Source organism: Perissodus microlepis, chromosome 3 (assembly GCF_051167445.1).
Source record: "Perissodus microlepis isolate ML-2025 ecotype Zambia chromosome 3, ASM5116744v1, whole genome shotgun sequence".
In the NCBI taxonomy this organism is placed as follows: Eukaryota; Metazoa; Chordata; class Actinopteri; order Cichliformes; family Cichlidae; genus Perissodus; species Perissodus microlepis.
In genome coordinates this window covers 31,681,243-31,708,538 of record NC_140463.1, presented here as the reverse complement: position 1 = coordinate 31,708,538, position 27,296 = coordinate 31,681,243, and the positions used below count along the sequence as shown (strand labels likewise).

At 44.3% G+C, this 27,296-nt stretch overlaps 1 protein-coding gene across 5 annotated transcripts in view; it reads right to left on the bottom strand.

Moving 5' to 3' along the window:
- chd3 (chromodomain helicase DNA binding protein 3) overlaps positions 1–24,337 on the bottom strand; it is a 56,350-nt gene extending 32,013 nt beyond the window's left edge. For 3 of the 5 annotated variants that reach the window (XM_084924075.1, XM_084924073.1, XM_084924074.1), the window contains exons 1-24: positions 23,374–23,560; positions 20,720–20,847; positions 20,427–20,615; positions 20,202–20,329; positions 18,258–18,496; positions 16,658–16,797; positions 16,383–16,512; positions 14,236–14,405; positions 12,328–12,597; positions 12,012–12,215; positions 10,132–10,355; positions 9,921–10,052; positions 9,158–9,257; positions 7,725–7,916; positions 7,433–7,633; positions 7,207–7,344; positions 6,737–6,858; positions 5,886–6,059; positions 4,633–4,774; positions 4,295–4,426; positions 3,964–4,081; positions 1,282–1,406; positions 957–1,188; positions 422–606 (exon numbers count right to left, since the gene is read on the bottom strand). In XM_084924075.1, the coding sequence (XP_084780201.1) occupies positions 422–606; positions 957–1,188; positions 1,282–1,406; positions 3,964–4,081; positions 4,295–4,426; positions 4,633–4,774; positions 5,886–6,059; positions 6,737–6,858; positions 7,207–7,344; positions 7,433–7,633; positions 7,725–7,916; positions 9,158–9,257; positions 9,921–10,052; positions 10,132–10,355; positions 12,012–12,215; positions 12,328–12,597; positions 14,236–14,405; positions 16,383–16,512; positions 16,658–16,797; positions 18,258–18,496; positions 20,202–20,329; positions 20,427–20,615; positions 20,720–20,847; positions 23,374–23,536 (3,978 nt within the window). In that variant the 5' untranslated portion in view covers positions 23,537–23,560. Of the gene's footprint in view, positions 1–421; positions 607–956; positions 1,189–1,281; positions 1,407–3,963; positions 4,082–4,294; positions 4,427–4,632; positions 4,775–5,885; positions 6,060–6,736; positions 6,859–7,206; positions 7,345–7,432; positions 7,634–7,724; positions 7,917–9,157; positions 9,258–9,920; positions 10,053–10,131; positions 10,356–12,011; positions 12,216–12,327; positions 12,598–14,235; positions 14,406–16,382; positions 16,513–16,657; positions 16,798–18,257; positions 18,497–20,201; positions 20,330–20,426; positions 20,616–20,719; positions 20,848–23,373; positions 23,909–24,124 lie in introns of those variants that run through there. The other 2 variants (XM_084924076.1, XM_084924077.1) reach the window with 2 other exon arrangements.
- Between the last annotated feature and the right edge of the window lie 2,959 nt (positions 24,338–27,296).

The window sequence follows — 27,296 nt, the reverse complement described above, 5'->3', positions numbered from 1 at the left end:
ACACCATGTCACAAACATGACACTGATTTCACTCAACAGTCACCAAAGCTCAGGATGTGAAGCTGACACATCTGCAACTGTGAGATACTGTCATGTAAAAATGGACCAAAATCACTGAGGAATGTTTCCAGCACCTTGTTGAATCTGAATCTGGGTTGCTCAACATGTTCTCTGGAATGAAAATGATTTGTTTTTTTCAGTGCAGTTTTATTTTCATGCTCTCTCTAGTGGCAAATTATGTGGAGACCAGGACTTGAATAATTTTTGAACATGTATGTGCAAAGAAATGCTACACTTCATCTCTATTTTTCATCCACGTGAGGAGAAAACGATGTAATAAGTCTCCACTCCAGACCTTTGGAAAAGTTGCACATTTTTGCAAGCAAAGATACAATACATGGGTATTCAAGTAAGTCCTCACCTTATCTTCTTCTCGCACCATGTACTGGGCCACTTTGAAGGAGCTGAGGTACTCGTTCATGTTCTGGACATCCGAGTCGTCTGTGTCGTCTTGGCTTCGGTCCAGCAGCCTCTCGATGGCGGTGCTGTCATAGTGAATGACGTTGCCCTCGTCCTCAACTTTATCCCCTGAACTGTTCTTCATGCCTGCCAAATGTGGAGTTAAAAAGCGAGCAATTGTTTCTATGGTTCTTCCAACACATTTTAACAAGTAAAAATGCTCTTGTCGATTATTTTAATCAATAACACCAGAACATGCCAGGAATGCCCTGTGGCGAAACCTGTCAGAATGAAAGGCATTAAACTGAGTGTATTTGACAAAATAATTGAATTCAGCAGAATAAGCCTACCAAAACATGCCCTATTAGAATCTATCCCAATCCAAGCCCAAACTCTACTTGATTACATTTAACAGACAATCCTAGTTTTATTTGACTAACAGATCCAGCTCAGCTCGTGGACGTGTTATTCTTAGATTCAACAGTAACTCCCGTCACCTTCCCCCTCGTCCTTGAAGAGCTCCTCCGTCCCAAACTTGAGGATGTCGTCCAGCTCCTGCTTGGTCATGGAGCCTGCCTTGGATCCCAAACCCGGGCGCACCACTAGGTGGGTCAGCATCATCTTCCTCTTGGCCACCTGGGTGATACGCTCCTCCACGCTGGCTCGCGTCACGAAACGATAAATCATGACCTTGTTGGCCTGTCCGATGCGGTGAGCTCGACTGAAGGCCTGCGAAGGAAGCGATGAGGTAATTCTTTAAAGAGGCAAAGTTTTATGAAGTAGAGATCACTTCGCTTACACGAAAAGCCAACCGAACGGCACCTGGATGTCATTATGAGGATTCCAGTCCGAGTCGAAGATGATGACAGTGTCCGCTGTGGCCAGGTTGATGCCTAAACCTCCGGCTCTGGTGGAGAGCAAGAAGCAAAACTGGCAAGCACCCGGAGCTGGAAACAGAGAGGGCGGAGAGCGTATGTGTGAGAGGGAAATAAACAGGAACACTTGTAGGACAGTGTGTAAAAGAATCACGCAAACATGCTTTACTAAAGTCTGCAGTAGGCAATTTATCAAAGACTGCACTGATATTATCACCTTAAAAAGGGGCTCTATTTTGAACCTTATGTGGCTGTGATAGTTGTAGCTGGAAGTGTTCATGTGTTTGGAAGCAGAAGGGGTGATGCTGTCAGAATGAGCTCATAATTGGCGCGGGTGGATGCGCTCAAAGCTGTGAGCACAGGGCCAAAACTTTCGCTCTGTCCTGTAGCTCTTCAGCCTGAATGTTTAGAGCTGAGCCCCACATAGTTCTACTGTTCAATAACACCAATATAATAATCAAACAGAGCAGAACTCAACTAACTTAGCTGGACTACAGGGAAGAAAGGTGAAAATCCCCATTTTCCAAATTGTATGCATAACAAATACAGGATACATCTTGTTTTACAGGCTACAAGTTGCTTCTTTTTACAGTGAGGGATGCGTTTGAAAAAGTCTGAGCATTTACAGAGTGCAGAAAGCTCATTCCTCCAATACAGCGATTTTATCTACGCTTAAATGCTTTGTGACCTTTGCACACACTCCGATGCACCGGGGCTGAGATCGATCCACCAACCTTCCACCTGAGCTACAGCTGCCATAAATGAATCACTGACGCAGGACGATCTTACAGCACGTAACAGTGACTTTGATGAATCCCGGCAGCGTCGCGAGGCATTCATAAAAAACATTTGCACCTGCCTTCACACCTGTGGGCAATTTAGCGTTACCAATTAACCTATCATGACTACCTGCATGCCTTTGGACTGTGGGAAGCGGAGAGAACCCACGCAAACATGGGGAGAACATGCAAACTCCACACAGAAAGACCCCGGCATGATGGTGGAATTGAACTCAGGACCTTGTACTGTGAGGCGACAGTGCTAACCACCGTTCATTACTGCATACATGGATCAGGTTCTGACAGTAAAACAATGTTGTCTTCTACAAATCACTCAGATCAGCTGTTACACATACGATTCATGTTTATCTGGTGGGATAGATGCAATAATTTAAGTCCTGCACCCCTCCTGAGCTGTCAGATTTATCCCAAGCATGGCTGTCTCTACCTCCGAACCCACACGGTCCCCAGCAATTTCTATAAATATATATATATTTTTTTAATCATACAGATTCTTCTTCTGTTGCCTCTCTGTGATTGAAATTGTCACTGTGTTTCGAGAGAGAAAAACATGAAGAAAACAAGGTGCCAATTTTGCTCATTGGGTGTCACAAGGCTTCTAGTCTAACCCCAGGCACTTTGTTGCTTAATTTCCCCCTTCTTCCCATCCACTCTCCACTATCCAATAAAGGTCACCCCCCACCACCACAAAAAATAAAATAAAATATCTCAACAAAAAAGGCTTTGACATCATGGGTTTCACTTTGTGTGTGTGTGTGTGTGTGGAAATGGTGCTTTTCTACTATATTTGACTGCTTTATACAACATACTTCATTCACTCATTCACACCCGTTGACACAAGCACTTTTCCACAGCTGCGTGCTTTGTAGAAGTGGTAGGTAACGAAGTACAAATACTTCCTTAATGTACTTAAGTGCAATTTTCAGTTGTCTATACTTTACTTGACTTTTTTTTTTCGGACTACTTTTTACTTTTACTCCCTACATTAAAAAAAAAATGTATGTACTTTTTACTCCTTACATTTTCAAAACAGACTTGTTGCTTTTGCTTTAACGCATTTGGGAGGTATCATTTCTATGATCATCATGCTAAATCTTGCCCTCAGATTCTTCATTTTCTTAAACATTGAATCCCAAAAGTCAAATGAGGAGTTGAGCGTTACCAACAGAAGGTTTTTGAAAGTGTTTTCCATATTTCTTCTTGTTATTGTGCAATCAAAGCAACATCATCATCATATGACCCTCGACCTAAATGTAGAGAATTAATCACGCGAGGAACCATCTGAATCCTGACGACGAATAAATAAATAAGCACTTTAATGACACGCTTTGTACATCACATTTAAATTAAATTTGACTTAACAGTAGTTTTATTAATAATGTGTAAATTGCATCATTTTAAAATGCAGTATATTGCCTGCACTGTAAAAAGGTTCTGTAAAAACATTATGGCCCCATTAGTGCTGAAGGAGAAGCTACCCAGGGCACACTCCCTTTAAGAGTGCAGTGGTCCCAGCTTCCACAGGCATGCTTGTTGCAGTTGATTTCAACAAGCTAAAATAAATGTGGCAGAAACACATGACTTCACTGACTACTGGCTGTGTCAGTCTTGTACATACAGCCTATTGGTATAACGGCACTGTCTCGTATCGTTTTAAAAATGTAAAAATTATATTTTAATCAGCAAACTTTCTCGGTTAGTCTGTCACAGCATTTTTGTTATTTCTGTCAATTTAATGAGTCTTTCTAGAGTACTGCAAGACAGCGTGACACCTACTCATCCTTAGCTGAGCTCACGGTCAGCTTACCGCACTTGATCCTGTGTCTCACCGTTAAAGCGGTCGATGGCTTCTTGCCTCAGCGCTCCCGTGATGCCTCCATCAATTCGCTCGTACTTGTAACCTTCATAATCCAGAAAATCTTCAAGTAAGTCGAGCATTTTAGTCATCTGAAAACGGAGGAGACAGAGAGGTAGAGAGAGACACTGACATGTGTTTTCATGAATACTTGATTACCCGTGCAGCCGCACAGCTGGAATCACAGCCTGCCGCTGAGCCTTCTGGAGATGTCACGAGACCAATTTAACATCTGCGCAGGGAGATACCCATCTGGTGTTTGCGTGTGCGAATGCGCGCTCGTTTGTGTCTGTGTGAAGACGTACCTGTGAGAAGACCAGCACTCGGTGTCCCTGCTCTTTCAGCTTCCTCAGCATCTTCTGCAACAGGGTCAGTTTCCCAGAGGCCTTAGTGAGGGCTGACCCTTCATAAGCACCGCTGGGTGTTTTCGGGGATTCCTACAAACACAAAGAAGATACAGTATGACACAGGACACCACAGGGTGTCCCTGTTAAGCAATTTGCTATTCATTTAAAGCAAATCTTGGAGTAAGTGCTGAAATAATACAGGAAACCAAGGACAAATCACTTAAGCAGCATTAAATCTACTCTTTCTGTGGATCAAGAATCCCCAAAGACAAAAGTGTCCTTTTGTTTCTTCTCACCATTGAGGCAACGGGGAAGAGGTAGGGATGATTGCAGCACTTCTTTAGGTCCATCATGATGTTGAGCAGCGAGACCTGATTTCCTCCGCCTTTTGAGTTTAGAGCTTCAAAGTTTTTGGTCAGAATTAGCTTGTAGTATTTCCTGCATTTAAGAAAATCCAAGAAAAACACAAAATCGGGAAATGATTAGGAGTGTGTCAATACGACGTCAACAACATTAGATGGATCTATTAAATCTTTGAATTCTGGCATTTCACTGAGTCCCACTGACACTGGTGGATGAATTCCAGGAGCCAGCTGTTCAGTTTTAAGATGCACAGCTGGTTCATTTTTCGCTTTAATGTGGTTCATTTGTGCAGATGTGAACAAAGTAATCGCACCTGGGTGAGGACCGAAATAACTACAACAAGACCATTGGATGAGCGAAACTCGAGCAACTGGTTTATGGTGAAAACGTGATCCAATCTGTAGCCGATCTTGTAGCAGTCAGGTATATTGAATACAAATGTTAGGAATAACTGCTCCATGTTATTCACTCGTCCAGAACAATGTTGCTTCTGCTCTGAACACATCCGGCCAATAAGAGGACTGAATGTTCTCATGTGGTTTGTAGTGACACATTTTGGTCTCCAAGAAAAGAAACCAAAAGAAAGGAAATCATGGGAAAAATCTAAGAGTTTACAAACTCTTCAGTAAGTATTTGTTGATAATTCTGTATTTCCAGCTTTGTGGGAACAGCTTGGCAGGAGCCCTTTTCTCTGCCGACATAAAGAAAGTCCATTTGGTGTGGAAGAGCTTGACCGACCTGCACAGACTCCTGACCTCAACTCTACCGAACACCTTTGGGATGAACTAGAAAGAGTCAGCCCGTCTGATCTGACATCAGTGTCTGACCTCCCAAATGCTTTTCTGCATTAACAGACAACAATCCCACAGACAGGCTCCAACATGTACAAAAGCTTCCCAGGAGAGTGCAGAGGGGTACCAACTCCAGATTAATGCCTGGCTCCTCTTGTTTCTACAATGTTTATATAATGTGTAGATCAAGATGAAGTCTTTTTAAAACCTTTTTCTCCCCTCCAACAAACACTTACAAACAACAGAGGATGTATAGACTAACTGTCGCACTTGTACACACAAACACACCCTTTCAGTTGAATCTGACCTTGGTTTTAGGCTACAGAAGATGCTCGTCTAAGTGCTACAAACGTAGATTTCTGCTCATCATGTATCTACATTTGTCAGTGTCATACTTCTGCATAGGGCTCAGCTCCACTCTGACAATCAGCTCGGTCTTGGTGGGCATGTTCTTGAAGACGTCGGCCTTCAGCCTGCGCAACATGTGAGGCCCCAGCAGGTCATGGAGCTTCTTGATCTGGTCCTCCTTGGAAATGTCAGCGAACTCTTCTAGGAAGCCCTCGAGGTTACTGCAAAGAGAGATAGAAGAAAATCTATCATAGACAATTCTACTGCAACTAGAAATAAGAACAGATGAATTACTAGAGCTACAAGTACTGGGCACATTTTTGTTTAAAGGGCACATTACTGTTTACAGGTAATGAGATACATGTACATAATAGTAACCCCTGTAAACCTAAGCATTAGGCTTTACACTACTCTAAACACTCAGTTACTATCTTTTCTACTTTTGTGATGAACAGATATCAGCTTCATTTGCTTCTATGGACGCAACGCTTACAAGCTTTTGTTTGAGGGAGCCAGACGAGGGGCAGCCAATCAGAAGAAAGTGGCCTTTCAAGAGTGAGGCCTCAACTCTTTGAACCATGAAATAATTGCTAGAAAATAGTTAAATATTAATTTGCATACATGAGATTTATTTGTATTATACTTCTACATTGATGATGTAGACGTCTCAAAAACACATAAAAACTCATGTATTAAATATGACACACTTAACAGAGAGTAGGTAAAACAGCTTTTTCTAACAGGGGATGAAGTGAATGGGCTGCACCAAAAGCTAGAATAGATTAATTGTTTTTTAATTAATGACGAATCATGCAAAGCTACTCTTGTAGGACCCCCTTTTAAAATTAGGTGTTCATGTAGTGTGAAGGTGTGTGCTTTACAAAGAAAGAAGTCCTACTTGAAGCGGTTAGGTGTGAGGAAGTTGAGCAGGTGAAACAGCTCCTCCAGGTTGTTCTGTAACGGAGTTCCTGTGAGCAGAAGCTTGTAGTCGATCTTGTAGTCGTTCAGACGCCTGAAGAACTGGAAACACAAATAAGGAAGCTCAGCGTTATTTAACTCTCAGTGGATTATTTATTTCTATAGTGCAAACTCACAACAATAGTCGCCTTAAGGTGTTTTATACTGTAAGTAAATATCTTATATTGCATAGATCTTATAATTAGTTGTAATTAAGTCATTATGACATGGACCCCAACTTCCTGAAGAAGTACAGCTAATACTTAATCTATTACTCTCATGATAAAGTACATTAAACGACCTATGAAAGTAGTTAAGTACTGTGGGACTAAAGTGTTGCCATTGCATAGTTTGGCCACCAGAGAGAGGTGAAGTGCGTTAATGTGGACTCATATGCAGTAGCTGCTGTACCTTGGACTGGTTGTTCTTAAGGCGGTGAGCTTCATCCACCACCAGACAGGCCCAGTCAATAGACTTCAGCGCCGTTTGGTCGATGGTCACCAGCTCGTAGGAGGTCAGCAGCACGTGGAATTTAATAGGAGCTTCTCGCTGCAGGAGGACAAACAAGGGAGGAAGGATGAGTGGACGCCACTGTCGATATCGTGTTTTCCCGCTACTGCTAACGATCCCTCCTTACCCTCAGTTTGAAGGCCTTCTTTCCTCCCTTGACGGCCGTGTCATCAAAGGAGAACTCGTTCTCTCTGATGATGGCTCGGCTGTCCTTGTCTCCCGTGTACGTCACCACGTAGAAATTGGGGGCCCACATCTCAAACTCCCTCTCCCAGTTGATGATGGTGGAGAGTGGAGCGCTGACTAGAAATGGACCCTTAGTGTGACCCTGAAGCGAGCAGAGAGGGAAATCAGTACCGTGTTACACAGCGAGACTTTAAACAACGTTAAAGAAAAAAAAGCAGAGATAAGGTCAGCACCTCTTTGAAAAGTGAATAGAGGAAGACGATGGTTTGGATGGTCTTTCCCAGCCCCATCTCGTCCGCCAGGATGGTGTCAGTGCCCTGAGCCCAGGAAAACCGAAGCCAGTTCAGGCCCTCCAGTTGGTACAGATGTAGCGTGCCGCCCGTTGACGTGACAAAGTCTGGCTGCTCCTCGTATTTTATTGTAGGCTGAAGGGAACAAATGAGAAAACGGTGAGGAGATACGAGTGGGTTAACTGGAAACTCTAAATTGCCATAGGTGTGAATGTGGGAGTGAATGGTTGTCTCTGTCTGTGTGTTAGCCCTGCAACAGACTGGCGACCTGTCCAGCGTGTACCCCGCCTCTCGCCCTAAGACAGCTGGGATAGGCTCCAGCTCCCCCGTGACCCTGATAAAGGATAAGCGGAAGCGAATGGATGGATGGAAATTCCTTTACATTTCCTGAAAACATCTGGATTACCAAGAAAAACCTAATTTCATTCATCAGTCTTTGTTTATTTTCTGTAAAGATTTTGACTGACAGGTCAAATTGTGTCTGTTTGTTTGTATTTTGACTTATTGTGGTTTAATGCACACAGATTTGTACATGATAAAAAAAAATACTGGCGGTCGCCAATGCTACCACTCAGCCTCCTCGTAGTGTTTCCTGTGACTGCGGTATAAATTTGAAAAATCCCAGGCAATCACTGGGATTTGAACTCGTCCGAGATTTTTAGCAGATGCACTTATGGTACAGATTTTAAACTCCTATATAACCTACTGAGTTGTCAGATTTACAAACCTCTCCACCCTGGCCACCCAGCAGGTTGATGACAATACACTATCAGCCTTTTGCAGTTGAAGGGTAAAAATCCCACTAGGTTTACAACTTTATCACAAAAGGCTAAAGATGGCAGTCTTAAAGTAAATTTCCCTGACTGACTGGGCCAGGTTGTACCCGCAGTCATGGTGAGCAGGGGACCTTTCCCCAAGAACCCAGGGGTTTGTTGGATGAGGATTTATGAATTATGAGATTATGAATCAGAAACTGTTCAATAATCTACATTTTCAAAGATAGTTTTGAGCAATATTACCAAGAGAGAGGCTTAGATATGCAAAATGAGAAATATTGGAAAGTGTGGTTATTCTCCCATGGTGCATCGGACAGCTTTAGTAAAACTATTAGTAAAAATAATCAAAGTCAGTTCACCAGTAGTGTGCTTTTATACAATAAAGATCCTTAAATGTGTACAATTTAACACGAAAATAAAGGGAACACATTGTAAAGGAATCCTTACAGTATAGCATATAAAAAATGTAAATCTGAATTGCAGGATGTGATAGTTCTTATAAGAAACATTTAATAACTTTATAACAAAAGAGTGACTGACTAACAGCAGACAGCAGCTGCAGACTTTACAATACTGAGGGCAAAGCTACAGTTTACTCACATCAGTGAGTGGTGAGCCTGGAGACTCATCTTCACCCTCATCTGAGTTCTTGTTCCTTATCTTCCTGGGTTTGTCTGGGTCCTCCTTCATTATGGCGTCCCTGTTAAACAGCAGCAGAATTATTGCCACGTCGCTGACACTAAGCTGTTCACTCTAGCAGGGATCCGATTCATCAAAGGGAGATGAGACTGCACGTATACGTAGGGCAGGTTTCTGTGAAGCGGCTGAAAAACACCTGCGGACTTGCTTTAACCTCCTAAGACCCGAACTTTTTCATTGCATGAAATTTTAATTTCTCTTTGCTATTTGGGCTGATTGAGACCTGATGAATGTAAAAACAGCGAATGATCCTGATGTAGTTTCTGAGAAAAGTTATATCCACATATGAGGACATTTGCTTTAAATTTCGATAGAACATTATAAAGTCACAATTGATGTGCAAAACTCTTTATTTGGTGTCTGAACACAGCAGCATTTTTCCTGAGTACAAAAACAAAATGAGAAACAGCAGTTGTGCCCCTTTGAGCAATATGGTTGCAGGAAGACGTATGCCTGTGACAAAGTCAAAAAAGTAAAAGATTTCAGAGCATGAAACACGAAACATTTCAGGTGGCAGTGTAATGTCCTCGTAAGTGCATATCAGGTCCTTGTATAGCAAAATCTAGTACTGTGGTCTGGACAACCCAAAACGTGATGTCCACATATGTGGACGGCAGGTTTTAGGAGGTTAATAAATGAGAAATACCGCATTAAAAACAAATACCTGTGTTTCCAGTAGCTGGCCTTGTAAATTGCAAAGTCGGGGATATCCATGTCGTCTCTCTCCCATGTACACTGGTCGTAGGCGAGGTCTCGCCACTTGACCAGGTAGTGGTATATCCCCTTCTTATCCACACTAGCAGGGAGACACATGATCACAGTTAGTGATCCTTCACAAACCTGACCTCTGCGTGCTTGTGTGCACGGCTCTTTACCTGTGATTGATGATCCGGTGAATCATCATCCACTCGGGCTTGATGCCATATCTGTAGTATTTGTCCTCCATGATGGCATACTGGGGGTCTTTGGCCCTCCTCTTCTCGCTCTTTCCTACTCCGTTCTCATCCTCTCCCCCCGAGCCGTAGTCCAAGCTGGGAGGCTCGTCCATGTCCGTCTTCCTCTGGTAGTTTCTATACATGACCGAGTGGAAGATCTCCAGCTGATGAGACAAAGACATTAGTTGGTCAGATGATCATTTTTCAGGTGAGGACGTCCTAGATTTGTGGTTTCCAAAACCATTTTTTTCATTGTTTAGCCTTGGAAAAATGTGACCCTCGTCATAAACTGTATTCTAAATATGGAGAGCAGTTGTTTATATTTCAACCACGGCTTGATTTCCATTGTTAGATCTTTTAAATCTGAAGCATTAGAGACTCGACACAGGAGAACAACCTAAAAAATGTAGAAAGCAGTTTTTGCTGTTTTGTTTCATAAATCTGGTGAATACAAAAATGCTGAGTAAACACTGCAAATGACATGCTGAGTGCAGTTTTTAAAGTAGAATGGAAATGTAAAGGAATAATAATCTTTAGTGATGGTGATGTACGTTCATTTACAAATACCATCTCTGGCTGTAATAACAGTCGCTAAAAAAATATGTGTAAACAGTAGGACCGCCCTGTGAATAAAGCTTCCAAGGATCAGTTTAAGATTCTTGGGGTCGAGCATTTGCTTATGCAGATAATCGCATGCGCTGCACTCGTGGTTCGCCTGATAGCGCCCATTCTGTCCCCTTTAAGACGCCTGTGTGCGAAGTAGGTCCCTTGTTGAGGGAAGAGTGTGCGAGAAGCGGCTGCAGCCACAGAGATGATTAAGCAACAGTTACACATGATATACATAGTTTCAGTGTAACAGCAATCCAAACATGGATTTTGTTGGTCAGCCTAAAAGGAAAAAAGGTCCTAAAAGGGCCGTTTAATAGAGTCTGGTGTGGGCTTTCTCTTTCATACTTCTCCTCCAGGGTGGGCAAGCAAAAGTTATTTTTTGGTTATTAGCTAATGAGCCAGGCTAGAGTCAAAACACAACTGCATTTTAACCTCTGAAGAACTTGTAACAAGTAAAACTCTAACTCTGTAAGTTTAAATATGTCTTTTAACAACAACAAACCAGGCTGACTACCTGAGACGGCTACTTCATTGGTTACACCTTGCTGGGCTGGACCCAGTTTAGCCTTCAGAACTACTTTAATTCTTCACGGCACAGATTCCACAAGGTGCTGGAAACATTCCTCAGAGACTTTGCTGACAGCATCACACAGCTGCTGCAGATTTGCCAGCTGAAAAAATTCTGACTCTAACATCTGAATGTCACAGCAGAAATCAAGACCTCATCAGACCACGCAACGTTTTTTCAACATTCTGCTGTTCAGTTTTGGTGAGTCTGTGTAAACCGAGGCCTCAGTTTTATGTGCTTAGCTGACAGGAGTGACGCCTGGTGTCGTCTTCAGCAGGTTTCGATCGTGTCTGCGTGTCTAAAGGCATAGAGTTGCTGCCATGTGTTGACTTTTTAGAAATTTTTGTACTGGTATACCTGATGCCCAGTGTGCATATAAGAAATATCAGTTATTTGATAGGGAGCAATACTGTGAATTTAATTTAATTACTTTATTAACATTTTTGCTACGGCATGTTGTCAAAGGGATGTAAACTAGGCTGCAGGAGCTTGATTAAAAAGACAGATGTGTGCTGTCTGGTCCATTACTCTGACACATGTGTGTGGCTAAAAAAAAAGAAGAAGAAGAAATATTTGGACCGAGGAGGGGGAATCCCTAGAAAACAGACTTGCCATTATTTGTGGTTGTGACTTTCAGACTCACCTGCAGCTCAGTGATCCAGGTGCAGTGCCAGTAGGACTGTCCGGTCAGCTTTACAAAGAACTCCCTCTCTGCCCTGCCTTTCATTGGTGGAGGTGGTGGGGCGTCGGGTGGAGCGTCGGGAGCAGGTGGAACAGGAATGGGAGGTGGAGGCTCACCCCATCGCCAGTGGAGGATCTTCTGGACACGTCCCTTGATTGGCGGACACTGGAGCAAAAATGCATTCTTAAAACCACATCTGGCAGTTTATTTAAGCGAGAAGATGGAAATCTGTGAGGTACAGATTTAAAAAAACACTGTGACAAGAGCATCAACTGACCGTGCATCGTGGACACAGCCACTCTCCGTTGGGAATCTCCGGCAACGGCGGGTTCAGACAGTGGATGTGGTAGGAAGACGTACAGGTGTCGCAGCACAACAGCTCACCTCCGTCTTTACACACCCGACAGAACTCCATGTGGTCGTCATCTTCCTCCTCCGCCCCAGTGGCGACCCTCACGCCGACCTCTGATATCACTCTGTCTTCGCTGTCCTCCTCAAAATCCTCAAAGTCTTCGTCTTTTGCTTCCCACTGGATTCCCTCTTTTTCCTGAAAGAAAGCGAGAGAAAACAAAACTGTTAAACTGAGGAACATCCTGAACACATGAAGTAAAAGGAGCTTTTAACAACCACAAGATGCTTATTGAGAATTTTGTGGTTACATATTAATGACTCACAGAAAGAAATTAAGCTGCTAATGTTGCCAGCTGTTCATTGCACTGAGAGTCCTGGCTCCCATTGACTCTTTTAGCCTTAAGTGGGAATGTGATTGTGAGACATAAGATAAGAGGGAGAAGGACCTTTGCTGGAGCTGCTCAGGTGCTGTTTTAAGTAGGCCTCCGTGACTGTGAAGGATGGAGTTTGTGAAAAATAGATCACTGCTCCAAGTGAGCCTATTCTGGGTGAATAAAGGTTAAAAAAAGAAATACCTGATTTATGTAACAGCTGCAGTATGTAACCCATATTTGGGGTCTACTATCCCTGTGCAACACTGACAGTTAAAGTAAATGTCTGCTATCTCAGTCACTACAGACCCAATCTTATATAAAACACAGTTTTGGCAACTACTGTACGATATTAAAACTGGCATTTGCCGATTTGTAAATGTAGCCTGGTGACATATAGGGAGCTAACACTCCAGAGGAAAGCAAGGAGCTTTTCGCCTTGCTGTGCAGAATAAAATGAGAATATGAAATCGTTTATTTGCAAGAACCAGTGACTTTCAAACTGCAGAATGGTGACACGGCATTACAAATCATTGCTTTTTGAATAATGCATACATATTTACAACATGGCATTTGATTTGATTGTTGAAATGTTCACGATTAATGAAGTGGAAATTTTGACTGTGCTATAGCACCTACTCGGAGTCGAAACTTTCCAAAAAAAAAGGACCAGAAAAAATCCCCAACCCTTTCAAAGTGTAAGTATCTCACTAGCACATCAACAAACACCTTGAGTGTGACAGTTATACTGCTTTGATACAGCTCTCCTTCAAATTCAATGCCAGTCTACCACTTCTTGCTATTCAGGGATACTTGACTCAGATAAACCTGAATAACGCTGAATAAACAGCAGGTTGAAAAGCTTCTTTTCAGCTTCCTGTTTGTCACCAGTGCATGCCCTTTCCCTCTTTTTCACCGCTCCTCCAGTCAGTAAGCTAAATGACATTTAAGCGCAAGTATCGCTCACTTTGTTCACACTTTCGATATCAATACCAGGTCGTCCCTGCAGATAAAAACACGTGACTCATAAAGAAACTAAAAAGCTAATCACATAAAATTCTACACAGTGGATTTAATGCAGCAATTCAGTGAGCAGTTTCACAGCACCTTAACTGACTAATCTCAGAGATCTGATACCAAGACTTCACAGCATCTAGAAATTAGCACTGAGCAATATTTGTGCCATTGCTGAATAGATTACACCCACATTTGGCGACAGTTTTTTGTTGAGGCAGGATGTCTGCACGTAGCCGCTTCCCTGCTCAGATTTCTGATAAGCTTAAAGGGTTTCTACTCATCTGATCCTCCAAGCAAAAGAAAACAAGCTTTAACTAACAATAACAGGTGTTTTTGCTGCTCGGGTAGCCACACAGCTCGGAGATAAGTTGTGGAATAAAAACGATGCAAAGGAGACGGGAAAATAAAAAACTGGAGCAGATGCGCTCCTGCGCAGTTGTACTTACACAATGGGGACAGCTCCACTTGCCCTCGGGGGCCTTGTCCAGCTCAGGCTCAAGGCAGACGAGGTGGTACGCTCGAGGACAGGTGTCGCACAGGATGATCTCCCCGCCCTGCTGACACACCTCACAGTAGTCCTGGTGATCGGTCTCGTAGCCATCCCCTTCCTCTTCACCTGGGAAGGGAGATAGTAAGCACAGGGCGAGTTGACAAGCACTGACAAAAGGTCATAAACCATTTCTGTGTTTTTCACCCCAAATAACTGAACTGCTCATTTTTCACTTCCAACTATAACCATGCAGTTTCATGTGTAACTTAAAACAAGTGCAGTCAAATGTGAGAGATGTACGTGACGTTTTCAAGAACACGGGGTGAAGTTTTAGGTACGTGCTGCATGTTTGAACTTTTTCAGAACTAAAAGAAAAACTGAAAAACGCAAGTGAAACACTTGAAGCTGCTCGGATTTGCAGCACATCTGCATGCTTGTAATACAGAAGGTTTGCAAATGATCAAGTTTTGACCTTCTTGGCAAAATGAAATCACGCTATCAGACGTGACAACAGTCAGATTTAGCCTATGGATGCGCGTGTAATGAGTTTGGATTAAGTGCAGAGTCTCAGTTTGCATTTGGGGAGTTGAACAAAATAGTGCATTCATCACTGAGAAACTGAAGTCATTTTTATACACAGTGCCTGCTTTCCATGGCCTCAGTGTAATTCACACACACACAAAACACACCTGTCTATGAAAAAGGCATGTGTTATATTTTATGTTATTTCTTCACTAATTAAAAATGTAAAAGGTCTTTCTTTATTCCAATAGTTGCATTTGTAAGCTGTTGATGTGAACTCACAGCATGTGATCAGCGCAAGTGAAACAAGTTCAACTTCAAGATTAGAGTTAAACTTATATCAATTTTGGCAATTTAAGAAACTACTAAATGGGAGGTAATAATACTGTAAACTGATAAATACAATAGATGGTTGCCTAAGCAACATAAGGAGACCTGGACGTCCAGGAAAGACAACAGTTGTGGATGATCATAGGATCCTTTCTATGGTAAAGAAATGTCTGTTCACAACATCCAACTGAGAAAACATATCAGGAAGTAAGCATATCTTAACTTGAGAACAGATTTAATGAAAAACAAACAAACAATAAAACATAAGCTATCCCAGAATATGCAATGGCTCAGGTTAGATTTGACCAAATTATGTCTAAAAAACCCTTTGGAGCAGCTCAGGAACAGCATTTTTGGACACACTAATCTGCCCCAGAATAACAGAAGAAAGAATTGTGAAGGCTGCTCCTTCTGCTCATAATCAACATAATCTGTAAAACGCGGTAAAGGCAGTGTGACGAATGGTTACCCGCAGCTTCCAGTGACACTGGGCACTATTGTTTATTGATGATGGGACAGAAAACAGAAGCAGCCACATTAATTCTGAAGTGAACAGAGCTTATTGAAGGTTAACAAGTGGCAGAGCCAATCACCTGATCGCAACCCGATCGAGCACGCATTTCTCATCCTGAACACGCAACTGAAGACAGAGAGACACATTAACAAGTAACTAAAGACAGCTGCATTAAGCAGGTGGAAGGAGGAAGCTATTGTTTGGGGATGTCCATGCACTCCAGACTACTGAAAATCAACATTTGATTTTTGATTTTTTTTATGTTTTATGTTTATGCATCTCCAGTTTTGTGTTATAAATAGGAGACTATAAAAAGTCGAATTATTCACTTTGTGCAGTATTTGCACGCTGTCTCCATTTTAACCAAGCTCCAGTAATATGAATGTTTTGTTAAATAGCTGCTAAAAATATACTCCAAGAGTATACAGACTGTAACTCTATTCATCTGCAGCTGGAAGCACCTTCATCCTCTGCCTATCTCATCCCTCACACAGTTCAGTGATCGCTCCACTGCTGTTAATAATGTTTCCCAGCTCAGGTTCATCCTTTTAAATACACTTTTATCAGCAAAGAGAGAAGATTATTGTCTGAATCAGAAGAGTTGAGCTGCATTATTCCTTTGGATTCCAATAAGCCAAAGTAAACTTAACAGTGGAGCTGTAAGATGGATGTGGACAGAGAGGCTGTACATCATTTATAATTATGTGCTGTACGTATAACAAGCAGGCCGCGCTTACTTTTCTTCTTCTTCTTGGCAGGCCGTCCGCGCTTGTTCTTCTTCACTCGGCCAGAGCTGTCAGAGCGAACCGAGGAGCTGTGAACGCTGGAGTCCTCCTGCTCAGACTCGTCCTCATCCATATCCTCGCTCTAGCAGAGCGCGAGAAAGCACGGGGGCAGTGAGTGAAGGGAGGAGAGACAGGTAACAAGAAACAGAGGAAAACAACAGGGAGCGACGCTGTTTTTAACTCCCACCGATTCAGTGTTTCACGAATACTCTAAACTTCACACTCACCGAGCAGCTCTTCTTCCTCTTGGCACTGATAGGTGATAATTTAATACGGATGGGTGCCATCTTTTTAGCTTTGGCTACGGCTGAAGCCTTTTTCTTGTCTGGAACTCGAGGACTTTTACTGCGCTTCTTGTAACCCGGACCTGGACAGACAGCATAACAAAGAAGCTGTATCAGTGAGCTGTATCAGAAAAGGGATAGAGGTAAATGAGATGTTAGCATTAGTTTACTGCTCTCCATTAGCATGTACAGCACATGTGCAAAAGTCTCGAGCCACCCCTCATACCCTTAGATTTTGCTAGGAAAAGGGGAAACAGGTGCAGCAGTTAGTTGAAACGTGCAAACATACATAGAAATATATTTCTATTCAGTTTGAAAGTCAATATTTGGTTTGACCACCTTTATTCTTAAACTCTCTTAGTCAGCTTTCCTGTAATTTCTTTAAGCAGTCTTCAGGAATAGTGCTCCAGGCTTCTTGAAGGACATTCAAAGCACTTCTTTGGATGTTTCTGCCTTTTGTTCTGTTCTCTGTCAAAATGATCCCACACTGCTTCAATAATGTTGAGGTCCGAGCTCAGAGGAGGCCAATCCATGACTGATAGAGTTCCACTGTGTGTTTTTCTATCCAGGTATGTTTTTACAGCATTGGCAGCGTTTTTTTGGATCATTGTCATGCTGAAAAATGAAGCTGCTGCCAATCAGATGCTTTGCAGGTATTGCGTAATCTAATGGATCATCTATGCTCATAATTCTTCTGTAATTTGACATACCCCAGTCTTTTCTCCCTGCTTCCCTTCCTTAAAAATGGCTTCTTGACAGACAGCTGACACTGACACCATTTGTCACTCAGATCTTTGTGTCAGGTCTTTGCCAGACTGTTTTACCTGTTTCTTAAGGACACGACTTTCAGATACTGTCCATGTGCTGTAGATTTTGGCCTGACACCTCTCCTTCTGGCATCCATTTGTACAGTTTCATGGGCAAATGGAAGACAGACTCCACACCATGCTGAGATATGCAAAGTTTTCAGCTAATACCTCTTTGTCAATCTCCTCATTGGTGAAAAAAATACTATTTTATGTCTGCGCAACTGTGTGATCTTTATTGTAGAATCAAATAAAGATATGGGGACAAATATTTTTTTTGTGACAAGATGCTTGTAAAAAAAAAAGTGCCTAAAGATAAAATTTAAAATTGGTTCTTTGTCTGTTATGTGTAGACACGACACTGGTTGGGTGTCACTCCAGTTAGGTGCCTTTTTTAAGCTTGATGATCCACAGCTCAGTGTTAAGTAGTTTAAACAAACAAATAAAACCATTTCTCTGAAAGTGATCAGGAACTAGGATTGAAGTAAAAATGAGTTTCCAAAGAAAGATTTTGAAATACTTTCAGAAAGTCTGGACAACTATTGCTCTAGACCACTTAAAAACATTTACACAAAAGTCTGGCTCCTTGGAAACAAAATCTAAAGAAATGAGGGGTGGCTCAACATTTTTGCGCAGTTCTGTAAACCTAACATCGGTCAACATCTGCTGTGTTCATCATGTGCCTCTAAAACATCTCATTGCCCTGGTCCTAGTACAGGAATGGGAAGACGACAGACCTTTGCCCTCTTTTGTCTTGGCTTTTCTAACAGGTGGAGGCTGAGGTGGCGGTTCAGGTGAGGCGGTCGCTGCAGAGACCTGCTCGGCAACAGCGATGGCAGCGGCAGCAGCCGCCGCCGCCACAGCTGCAGCGTTGCCCTTGAAGGGGTTGTTAGAGCTAAACTCCCTCCACTTGACCCCCAGGATGGTCATCATCTTTGACATGGGGATCTTAGGGTTCTTCTTGGCGATCATCGGCCTAAGAGAGAGCGTTGTGAGAGTGAAACCACATAACCAAAATTAATAAACTTTCACCTCCATCAAGAGAGCCAATCACCAGGTTCATATGTCAATTAGCTTTCCTACCAGCTGCAGACAATTTGGCTGAACAGGCGCTGGGCATTACACATTACTTATCAGAGTCAAAGCAGGTATGAGTCAGCCCCAGAGACCGAGGCTCAGGCTGCTGCTGACACAGTGTTACATGTAACACGGGGGCTGCTGTCTCATTTATACAAAGCTGGGATGATAAAGACACAGCTGCCACAGGGGGACAGAAAAAAGTAATAGTAGTCAACCCAGGCTACTGGCGTTTGTGCTAACAGACACTTAACAGGAGCTCTTCTTCATTAAGGAGGAAGCAGTGTCACCAAAAAGTATCAAATCGTTTTGACATCATCATTATTATTATTATTATCAAGGTTCGTTTGGTATTAATAGGTTCAATTCCTTTCATTGAAACCATTTCATTTGCACTTGTGTTGTAGAATCAACCATATATGGACGTTTATTGATGTTTCTACTGTATCTAACCATCCGTTCTACTGCTTATTTGGGTCCTTGTCCCAGGGGGCAAAAGTCAAACAGAGTTGACTAGATCTCCCCTCTCTCTGTCTCTAGCCACCGCCTACAGATTAGGGACCATAATGAAGCATTTCAGTCATAACATACAATGTCTTCAAGACATCTTGGATCAGGCCTGAGGTCACCAAGCCCAAAATACACCTCACCACGAAAGCCATGAGGCACCTTAACTCAGAGCATCTCCAAGATGAACAAGCTTCTCCTCGAGTTTAGAAATATTTCACAGATAGCTACTTTCTGTCTGTCAGCTAGACGCCAGGTAAGAACTTTGCCTAGAGGCTCAGCTCTGTCATCACCACAACAGACCAGGTGGGCACCCGTATCACCACAGCTGCTCGGGATCAAGACCCTCAAGCACCTGAACTCTGTAAAAGTTAGCCAGCCAAGCCGAGGAATCCTCACTCTCCTAACCAGCCTCGTCACATGAGCTGAGCAGTTACAGTAAGCTTACCAGCAGATGTAGACACTGTGGGGGAGTAAAGAATAAAAACAACAAGTCTGTGAAGGTTCTCAGTCATCCAGGTCATCGTAGTCAAAGGAGCTTGCAAAGAAAAGCGTCTGGACTTCTTTAAGTTGCTTGAAGAAGCTTCTCGGATGAGAGGTGAAACGTCTTCAAGCAACTTAAAGAAGTCCAGACGCTTTTCTTTGCAAGCTCCTTTGACAACAAGCCATAAGCACATTGTCAACATCCACATAGTTAGCAGCAGCACTTCCACTCCCATCAGATCGGCTAACGGGGATCTGACTCCACTCTGCAACTCAAACAGAAGTTAGAATCAAAAGATTTCCAAACTGCACCCCTGCAGTGCAAAGTCACAGCGAGTGTGGGGAGCTAATGTCTTTTGAATACAGGCGTAATGACACGACATTTCCAGACAAACGTTCCCACAGGACGTCAGCACTCTTACTCGTCTTTTACCCTGAAAAGCGAGAGAAATTCGAATGTCGAGCACCTTTTTTTCCACCTGACGACAGCTCATCAGAAGTGAGTGGTCTGAACCTATTTAACCATCCAGTAAACCTAATCTGTGGAGCCTATTGGGGAAGGTTTAGCTGTCTTGATGTCACCCACCCACGTGAGAACAGAGAGCAGGCCGTACCTCATGAACTGGCTGAAGGCTTTGTAGTTGGTGAGCTCCCTGTAGTCCTCCTCTGTGAAGATGTGATCGACATCCTCCAGGCCCCACTCCCTCGCCAGCTGGGCCGAGGTCTTCTGTTCTAACGGTTGCTGAGAAGAAAGCAGAGCATGAGACCGTGAACAAGGGTGGACTCGTCACCGTTGATCACTGTTGGGGTTTTTGGGAGTCAAGCGAAAACGTCTTTACCTTCGTTGTTTCCTCCTGACTGCTGTCTCGATCCCCATCGTCTTTTTTCTTTTTCTTGGTTTTCTTCTCTTTCCTTTCTTTATGTTTCTTCTTTTTCTTTTTCTCACCAGATCCATAGTCGCTGGCAATGCTGTCCGAGTTCTCGCCGTAGTCTCTTTCTCTATCCGAGTCTCTCTCTACATCACTGTCCTGTGCATGCAGCGAGAGATGAAAAACAAAAAAGGAAGAAGAGCAGTTAAGACGCTGTAATGTGGACGTCAAACTTCCAAAATCCACAGGCCGAGGAAACTCACGATCTTCTTGCGTTTTTTTGCTTTGACAGGTTTCCCTTCCTTGTCTTTCTTTTTTGTGTCCTTCTTCTTCTTCGGCCGGCCTTTCTTCCTCAACGGGACCTCTCTGTCTGATAGCTCTGCCTCTTCCTCTGAGGAGGAAGAAAGAGAGAGGGTTAAGAAAGCGTGGAAGAAAAGACAGCTATCAGAATCAGCTGAACATTAATCTTCTCAAAACGCTCCCCAACAAGCCCGCTAATCCCAGCTGAACATAATTACACATGACAAAAGCTGCACGATAGCCACACAGTGGCATCGCTGACCTCTGACCTTGTCTGAATTGTGACACATGCTAAATTAGATAGTTTGTCAGAGCGCTCTAAGTAGATTTGACAGCCGGTTGCTGCAGCCTGGGGATGTAATTGGTTTATGGCAATGCAAAGGGTGATCATTACCCTTGTTAAAAAGAAAAAAAAGAGCCCTGGGGGAGGAAGTGGTGGTGGTGGGGTTGTTGCTGATAATCAATGGATACATCCTGATGAGTTGAGGGAGGATTTAAATTTATAAAACTTTTATTTCAGGGAAGAAATAGTCTGAAAACCTCAGACAGCTCACAGGGGTCTGAGCCACTGTGCAGCAACTGAAACCAGCTGGCATTATGTGGCATAAGACCTGAAAATGTCAGGCCAGTTATTCCCGATTTTACGTGGGAATCATCGCAGCCACGGGGGGAGAAAGCAATTTAACCTGCAGGCCGACCTGGCTTGGAAATGACAAGAGAAACACAGGAAGACGAGGGCAGATAGCAGCCCGGGCTTCACGGAGAAAGCAGCAAAGCGTTGAAGCATAACCAAAATATGGGCTGCGGTCTCCGCCAGCCGCTCGTCCCGTTTCACAGGCTGCGATTTGTCGGTTTTTATTGTCTGCCTGCCTTTGTTGGTGCGCGCTCCCCCCACCACCACCAGCAACAGCAGCAGCAACAGCCATCCCCTCACCTCCTCCTCACTCCCACCCCGTCCACCAGCCAACCCCACTTCCCGCGTCTGCGTGCAGCGTTCAGCCGCCGAACGCACGCCGGGGGCGGCAGCGGCACGCACGCGGGGCTCGGTGATTCAGAGGCCGCCGGAGCGATGAACTGGAACGACTTCTCTCCCGCTCAGGCCCCCTGACCACCGCTGTGACCGCTGCTGGAAACAAGGTCGCGATGGGGTTAAGGTCGTCCCGCCGGGAGGCCTCGACACTAATTTATCTGTCTCGCACTGCGTGACAGCAGGTCCACGGAGCCCTCGAGCTAATTAAGTACAAAAAAGAGCGCAGTGGGATGATTTGTGCAGGCTGCCGTCCTGACACTCGGAGCTCCGAGCTGACTTTTAACTCTGTGCTTCAGTCACATCCAAACCAGAGCTCATAGTACAGCCCACGACGGCAGCTTTCAGCCGTGCATCTGATCTCCACTGTTGCAGTGTGGTTAACCAGCCTCCACTCTCTGCACCCTTCACTTTCACTGCCCCCCCGTGCAAGTTCACTGCTACAGAAACTTCCAGAATGTCATTTAGTCAATCATCGCCTGACGCGATCGATATTTGCTGCTGCTGCTGCTGCGAAAGGGGGCGGTTAAGAATCAGAATGAGACACAGACACACTAACACCCAGCTCCGAGGCGCCAAACATGCCCGATAATAGACGTTTAATACGGGTAACGAGCGAGCAGGTCCTCCGGAGCTGAATGCAGTATAGGCACCTTTTGCAAGAAAACGAGCAGCACGCGGGGCAGTGCTGTCCTGTCCTGACCTATCACAGTGACAACCAGGCAGTTTGTGCCTCTCGCCGCGATTTCACACACTCGCCCGGCTCTGTGACTGCATCGTCTCCCCAGACTGCTATCAGATTTATACATAGCCTCCGGCCAAGAGGAGAGTCCATGCTAGCGTGTGTGCCAGTCCTTCAGGGCGACCTCATTACCCCCGCAGACCTCTGCTTTTTAAAAACAATTTGCAAGTCCTGCACGTCCAAGAACCCCACCAATAAAAAAAAGCAAGGGACTATTTTTTTTTCTTTTCAACAACTTTTCACGGCTGTGAAGTGAGATTGCGACGAAGTGAGGGGGGGAGGCAAAGCCACAACAGCGGTGCCAAGTTCAGTTTAAACTTTTGCTGGGGATGCTAGACGCAAAGAGGAAGTGGAGTGAGGACAAAGTGCAAAACACAGCAGAAACACATCAGTAGGTTGTGTGTGTGAGTTTGTGGCGTTTTTGTTGCAAACTGGACTTGTGTTTGCACAGCGCGCTCTCGCAGCTGCAAATATGGCACCTACAGCAACGTATAGCTGCCATAACAGGACAGCAGCCTGAGTGCGGCTGTCTTTTTTTAAGAGGAAGGAAAAAGTGTTAAAGGAGGCTTTCTTTCTTTCTTTTTTGTTGTTGTTGTTGTCTGCGCGCACTCGTGATCTCGCTGCTTTCTACTGTACCGATGTGGACCTGGATGGGATGTGTTGGAGGATGGGGGGGGGGGATTAAAAGAAAGAAGATCTGCGGGTTTCGGACACTTCCATTACGCGCTTTTCTATCTTATATTTGTGCCTCTAAGAAAAGCAGCAAAAAAGCGCGCGTGAGTGTGTGTATTTCTTATTTCGTGTGCGCGCTCCCGACCTGTCCGCCAGTTTCCCGTTTTTTACTGTACCTGGCGCGGCTGGTGTTGCAGTTTCCCGAGGCGCCGCCGGCGAGTTTATGTCGCTTGCGTTCTCGTCCAGGTCCCCGTCGTCGTCTTCTTCATCAAAATCTCCTCCCTCGGAATTAACCACCATGCCCTCGTCTTCCTCACAGGACCGGAGAGGAGAGGACATTATATCCCTGTCATTGGATCCGTCCTTGTATTTAAAAAAAAAAAAAAAAAAAAAAGAAGGGGGAGAAAGAAGAAGGAGAAGAAGAAGAAAGGGGGAGAAAAAGCGCGTTCTTGTCCGATTATATGATATTTATTTAATATTCAAATCGGCTCAGGAAAAAGTGGGGGGCGTTTTGGAATATTTTACACCAAGGCAGAGCAACAAAGATGGCCGCCCTCTTATATTTATTTTTTAACAACCCCCCCAATAAGAAAAAAAAATCCCCTTACATAAAAAATGGCTGACTATATTATTTCAGAACGCACCCCCTCCTCCTTTCTCTCTCTCTCTCCTTCTCTCTTTCTCCCTCCGCGCGCCCCCTCCCTCCTCAAAAACGTACACATTGTTACAAGGAGCAAAAAAAAAAAAACAAAGGGGTGTGTGACTGCATGTAAGTTACATTGTTACTTGTTTGTTTCTTTTCTCTCTGACCCCCCCCCCCCACCTCCCCTCCTCTCTTTTTTCCCTCTCTCTCGCTCTCTCTTTCTCTATCCCCCCCACCCTCACAGCCCCTCAAGTCCGGATCAGTCACGAATCCGACAGACTTGCCTGGTGTCACTGTCACTTGCCAGATCACACGCAACAACTCTCGCTTTCTGCATTGCAGACCCCGACACAAATCTATCAAATATGGCCACCTTATATTCTCCGGAGCCCCCACCGTTGTGCTTAAAAAAAAAAAAAAGAAAAGAAATTATTTTGGAGCAGCAGCAGTAGGGTTGGGCACGCGCTTGTATATATAAGTGTGTGTGTGTGAGCGTGTGCGTGTGTATGAGTGCTGGGGAGGGATTGAGAGAGAGAGAGAGTGAGTGAGAGAGGGGGGTTGGGAAAATCTGCCGCAGCCATGCCCAGACTTACATCAGATTGTGTTGCTTAAAAAATTAACTACTTGTGGTGGGGATGGAAACAGGTCGGGGTATGCAAAACCGCGTTTCCACCTCTAGAAAGCACCGCGAGAAACGGCTCCAAGTGCGCACGCCGTCTCTCGCACCGGCGTTTAAAACGGCCACGAGAGATTTTCCGAGCTCTCGCTGTAAAGTCGCGCTCTCGTTAGCGCCGAGTTGTGACAACTGGATGGCAGTAAGGCCATGGGAATGCCTAGACCCCGGCCAGCCCTCGGTGGCTGCCCGGGGGCACTTTTGTTTTGACAAAAGGAATTTTGATTTGCTTTTTTTTTTTTCGCATTCAAGCCTCACATAGAAAATCAGGGTCAGGCAGGAAACTGTGACTTCACTAAAGATTCAAATATATGGTTTAAAAAAAGAATTTACATAATATATTTTTAAAAGGCACATTATGTTTTAAAATACATGATTCCTATTTCATTTGAAAGAGATATTGAATAAATAATGAACAAATTACACATTTCTTGGAATCTCTTGTTTCCCAGTGAGCCAATATCTAGTAGCAGTAGACCCTTGGTCCCTTTAATATCTCAGCACCTGTGTTCCAATAAGCTGCTCGTGTCTTTACTGTTTAATTCGCTTCAGCAAACTGTAGTCGGCCCTAGAGTGTCTGAACATTTGTTCAGAGTTAGAGGGAAGAGTGTGAAATTTTATTTATAAAGTGCTAAATCACAACAACAGTAGACTCATATAAAGGTAAAGGGTCTTTATCTTTATATGAGGTAAAGGCCCTACAATAATACAGAAAAAACATCAACAATCACACTACCCCCATGAGTAAGCACTTGGTGAGAGTGGGAAGGAAAAACTCCCTTTTAACAGGAAGAAACCTCTTGCATAACCAGGCTCAGGGAGGGGCAGCCATCTGCTGCGACCACTTGGGGGTGAGGGGAGGAAGACAGGACCAAAGACACACCGTGGAAGGGTTTTATATGTAGTAACATTTACTTTTTGTATTTTCAGCCTTTATTTTGAAAGGATAGTGTAGAGATAAGGCAGGGCAAGAGTGGAGGAAATGGCCAGGGGGAAGACTCAGACTGTGCAGCTGCAGCAGCCTTTGGCATACGGGTCACCTGCTCAACCAGCCCACAGTTAAAGGGCCACCCGCCCAGTATTACCTGAAGTTTGAGCTACCTGAGGAGGCCTTGGGGGGTCAGGCCACACCAAAGTCAAAAGGTCTTTTACACTCCATTCAGTTTGCATGCTGAGCACATGCAAATAAAGAAATGCAAGCATTGTGAATCCAGGCTCACTGTTAACTCAGCGAACCACCTTTCCAGTCTTACTGACCACACATTGTGGTTTACACCATAAGCCACATGTACACACATTGACACACACAGATATTCAAATAGCACCTTGCTATCTCTTAAAAAAAGGAAGAAAAGTATGTTTTTAAAAGTTTTAAATCCACTTCAGCTAAAATTAAAGAAAGTTATGTCTATAAAATTATATACAGTAAGTAAAGTAGTAGATGCCCCTAGGTATTACTACTCTATTTTTACACGCAGAGCTGTGTCATCCACTGTTGAACAACCTAAGGAAGTTTTAAATGCAGATAACTGAAATGTTGCAGTGCAAGCACGCCTAAATCTCCCTGAACCTCACCATGATACAACCTTCTCTAACCCTCCTGTTGTCCCAACAGATCTGTAAGTGAACGCAGGAGGGGAAAATGTGGAATTATAAAAGTGTCAGAAGCTGAAAGACATCCCGACCACACGGCCGACAACTCAGGCAGCCTAGCCGTTGTGACATCTCGTAAAGCCTCCGCGTCTCCAAGTTCAGCGCTCCATCTCTATGCTATCTGTCACTCTGTCAGCTGTGGCTCCCACACCAATAACTGTGTATCGTGTAAACAAGCATTTCAGTTACGCCTTGCCTGCTGAGCACACTCCTCCTCCTCCTCCTCTCTCTGCTGCTGCTGCAACAGGTGCTCGAGCTGCTTCTGCTCAGCTTGCCCCGCGCCCACAAATGAGAGGAGAGGAATTTAATTAGTGTCTGATCCAAAGGCCACATCTGCCAAGAGAGAGACGGCGCAACGCAAGACAACATGGGCAGAGGAGACATGTCTGTGTGTGTCAGTGCAGGGAAAGTGTATCACAGTGTGTGTGTGTGTGTGACTGGAGACCCCCATCCACCCACCCACTAAGCCTCTGGCCACTGAGGTGTCTGCGGTTGCCAGATTGAGAGGCTGGTGATGTGGAAGCTTTGTGTGTGTGTAGTTTACATACCCTAACCCACACTACCTATGTGTGTGAGTGTGTGAGTGAGGTATCTGTACTCATAACCGTGCATGTTTCTCACTATGCTATTGCAAAAGAAAAAAAAGGGTGAAAGCAGCCAGGGCTCTCATGTGCCGTAGGCCCTGACATACTGCGCTACTCTGCTGTGACTACCCGCCTTCCCCCTCCCCGCCCACCCGCCCACCACTACCAACACTCCCCGTGTCCGTTTGGCAGGGAGACATGTCGAGGATGAGAGAGAAAAGCCTCCCCTGGGTGCTGCGCTCCAGCTAACCCAGATTTTATGCAGTGTGACACACAGAGGAAGACACCGGCTCCTGAGCTCCATTCAGAGCTGAGCTGTCTGAACTGAGGCGACCCGGGGAGCAGATAATGCTTAAATAAGAGGCGTGCAGCGGGGGCCAATCCAGCAGGCGCTCGTGTGGGATTGAATTAGCAGCAGAAGAAGTGCTGATCAGTTGAGTTTTGGCTCAGCATATTCCCTGACCAGTGAAACACTTGTAATAAAGTGTAAAAAAGTAAAGGTGGGACACAGTGCTTTTTGGGGTTTAATTGTGCCAGTTAATGGGC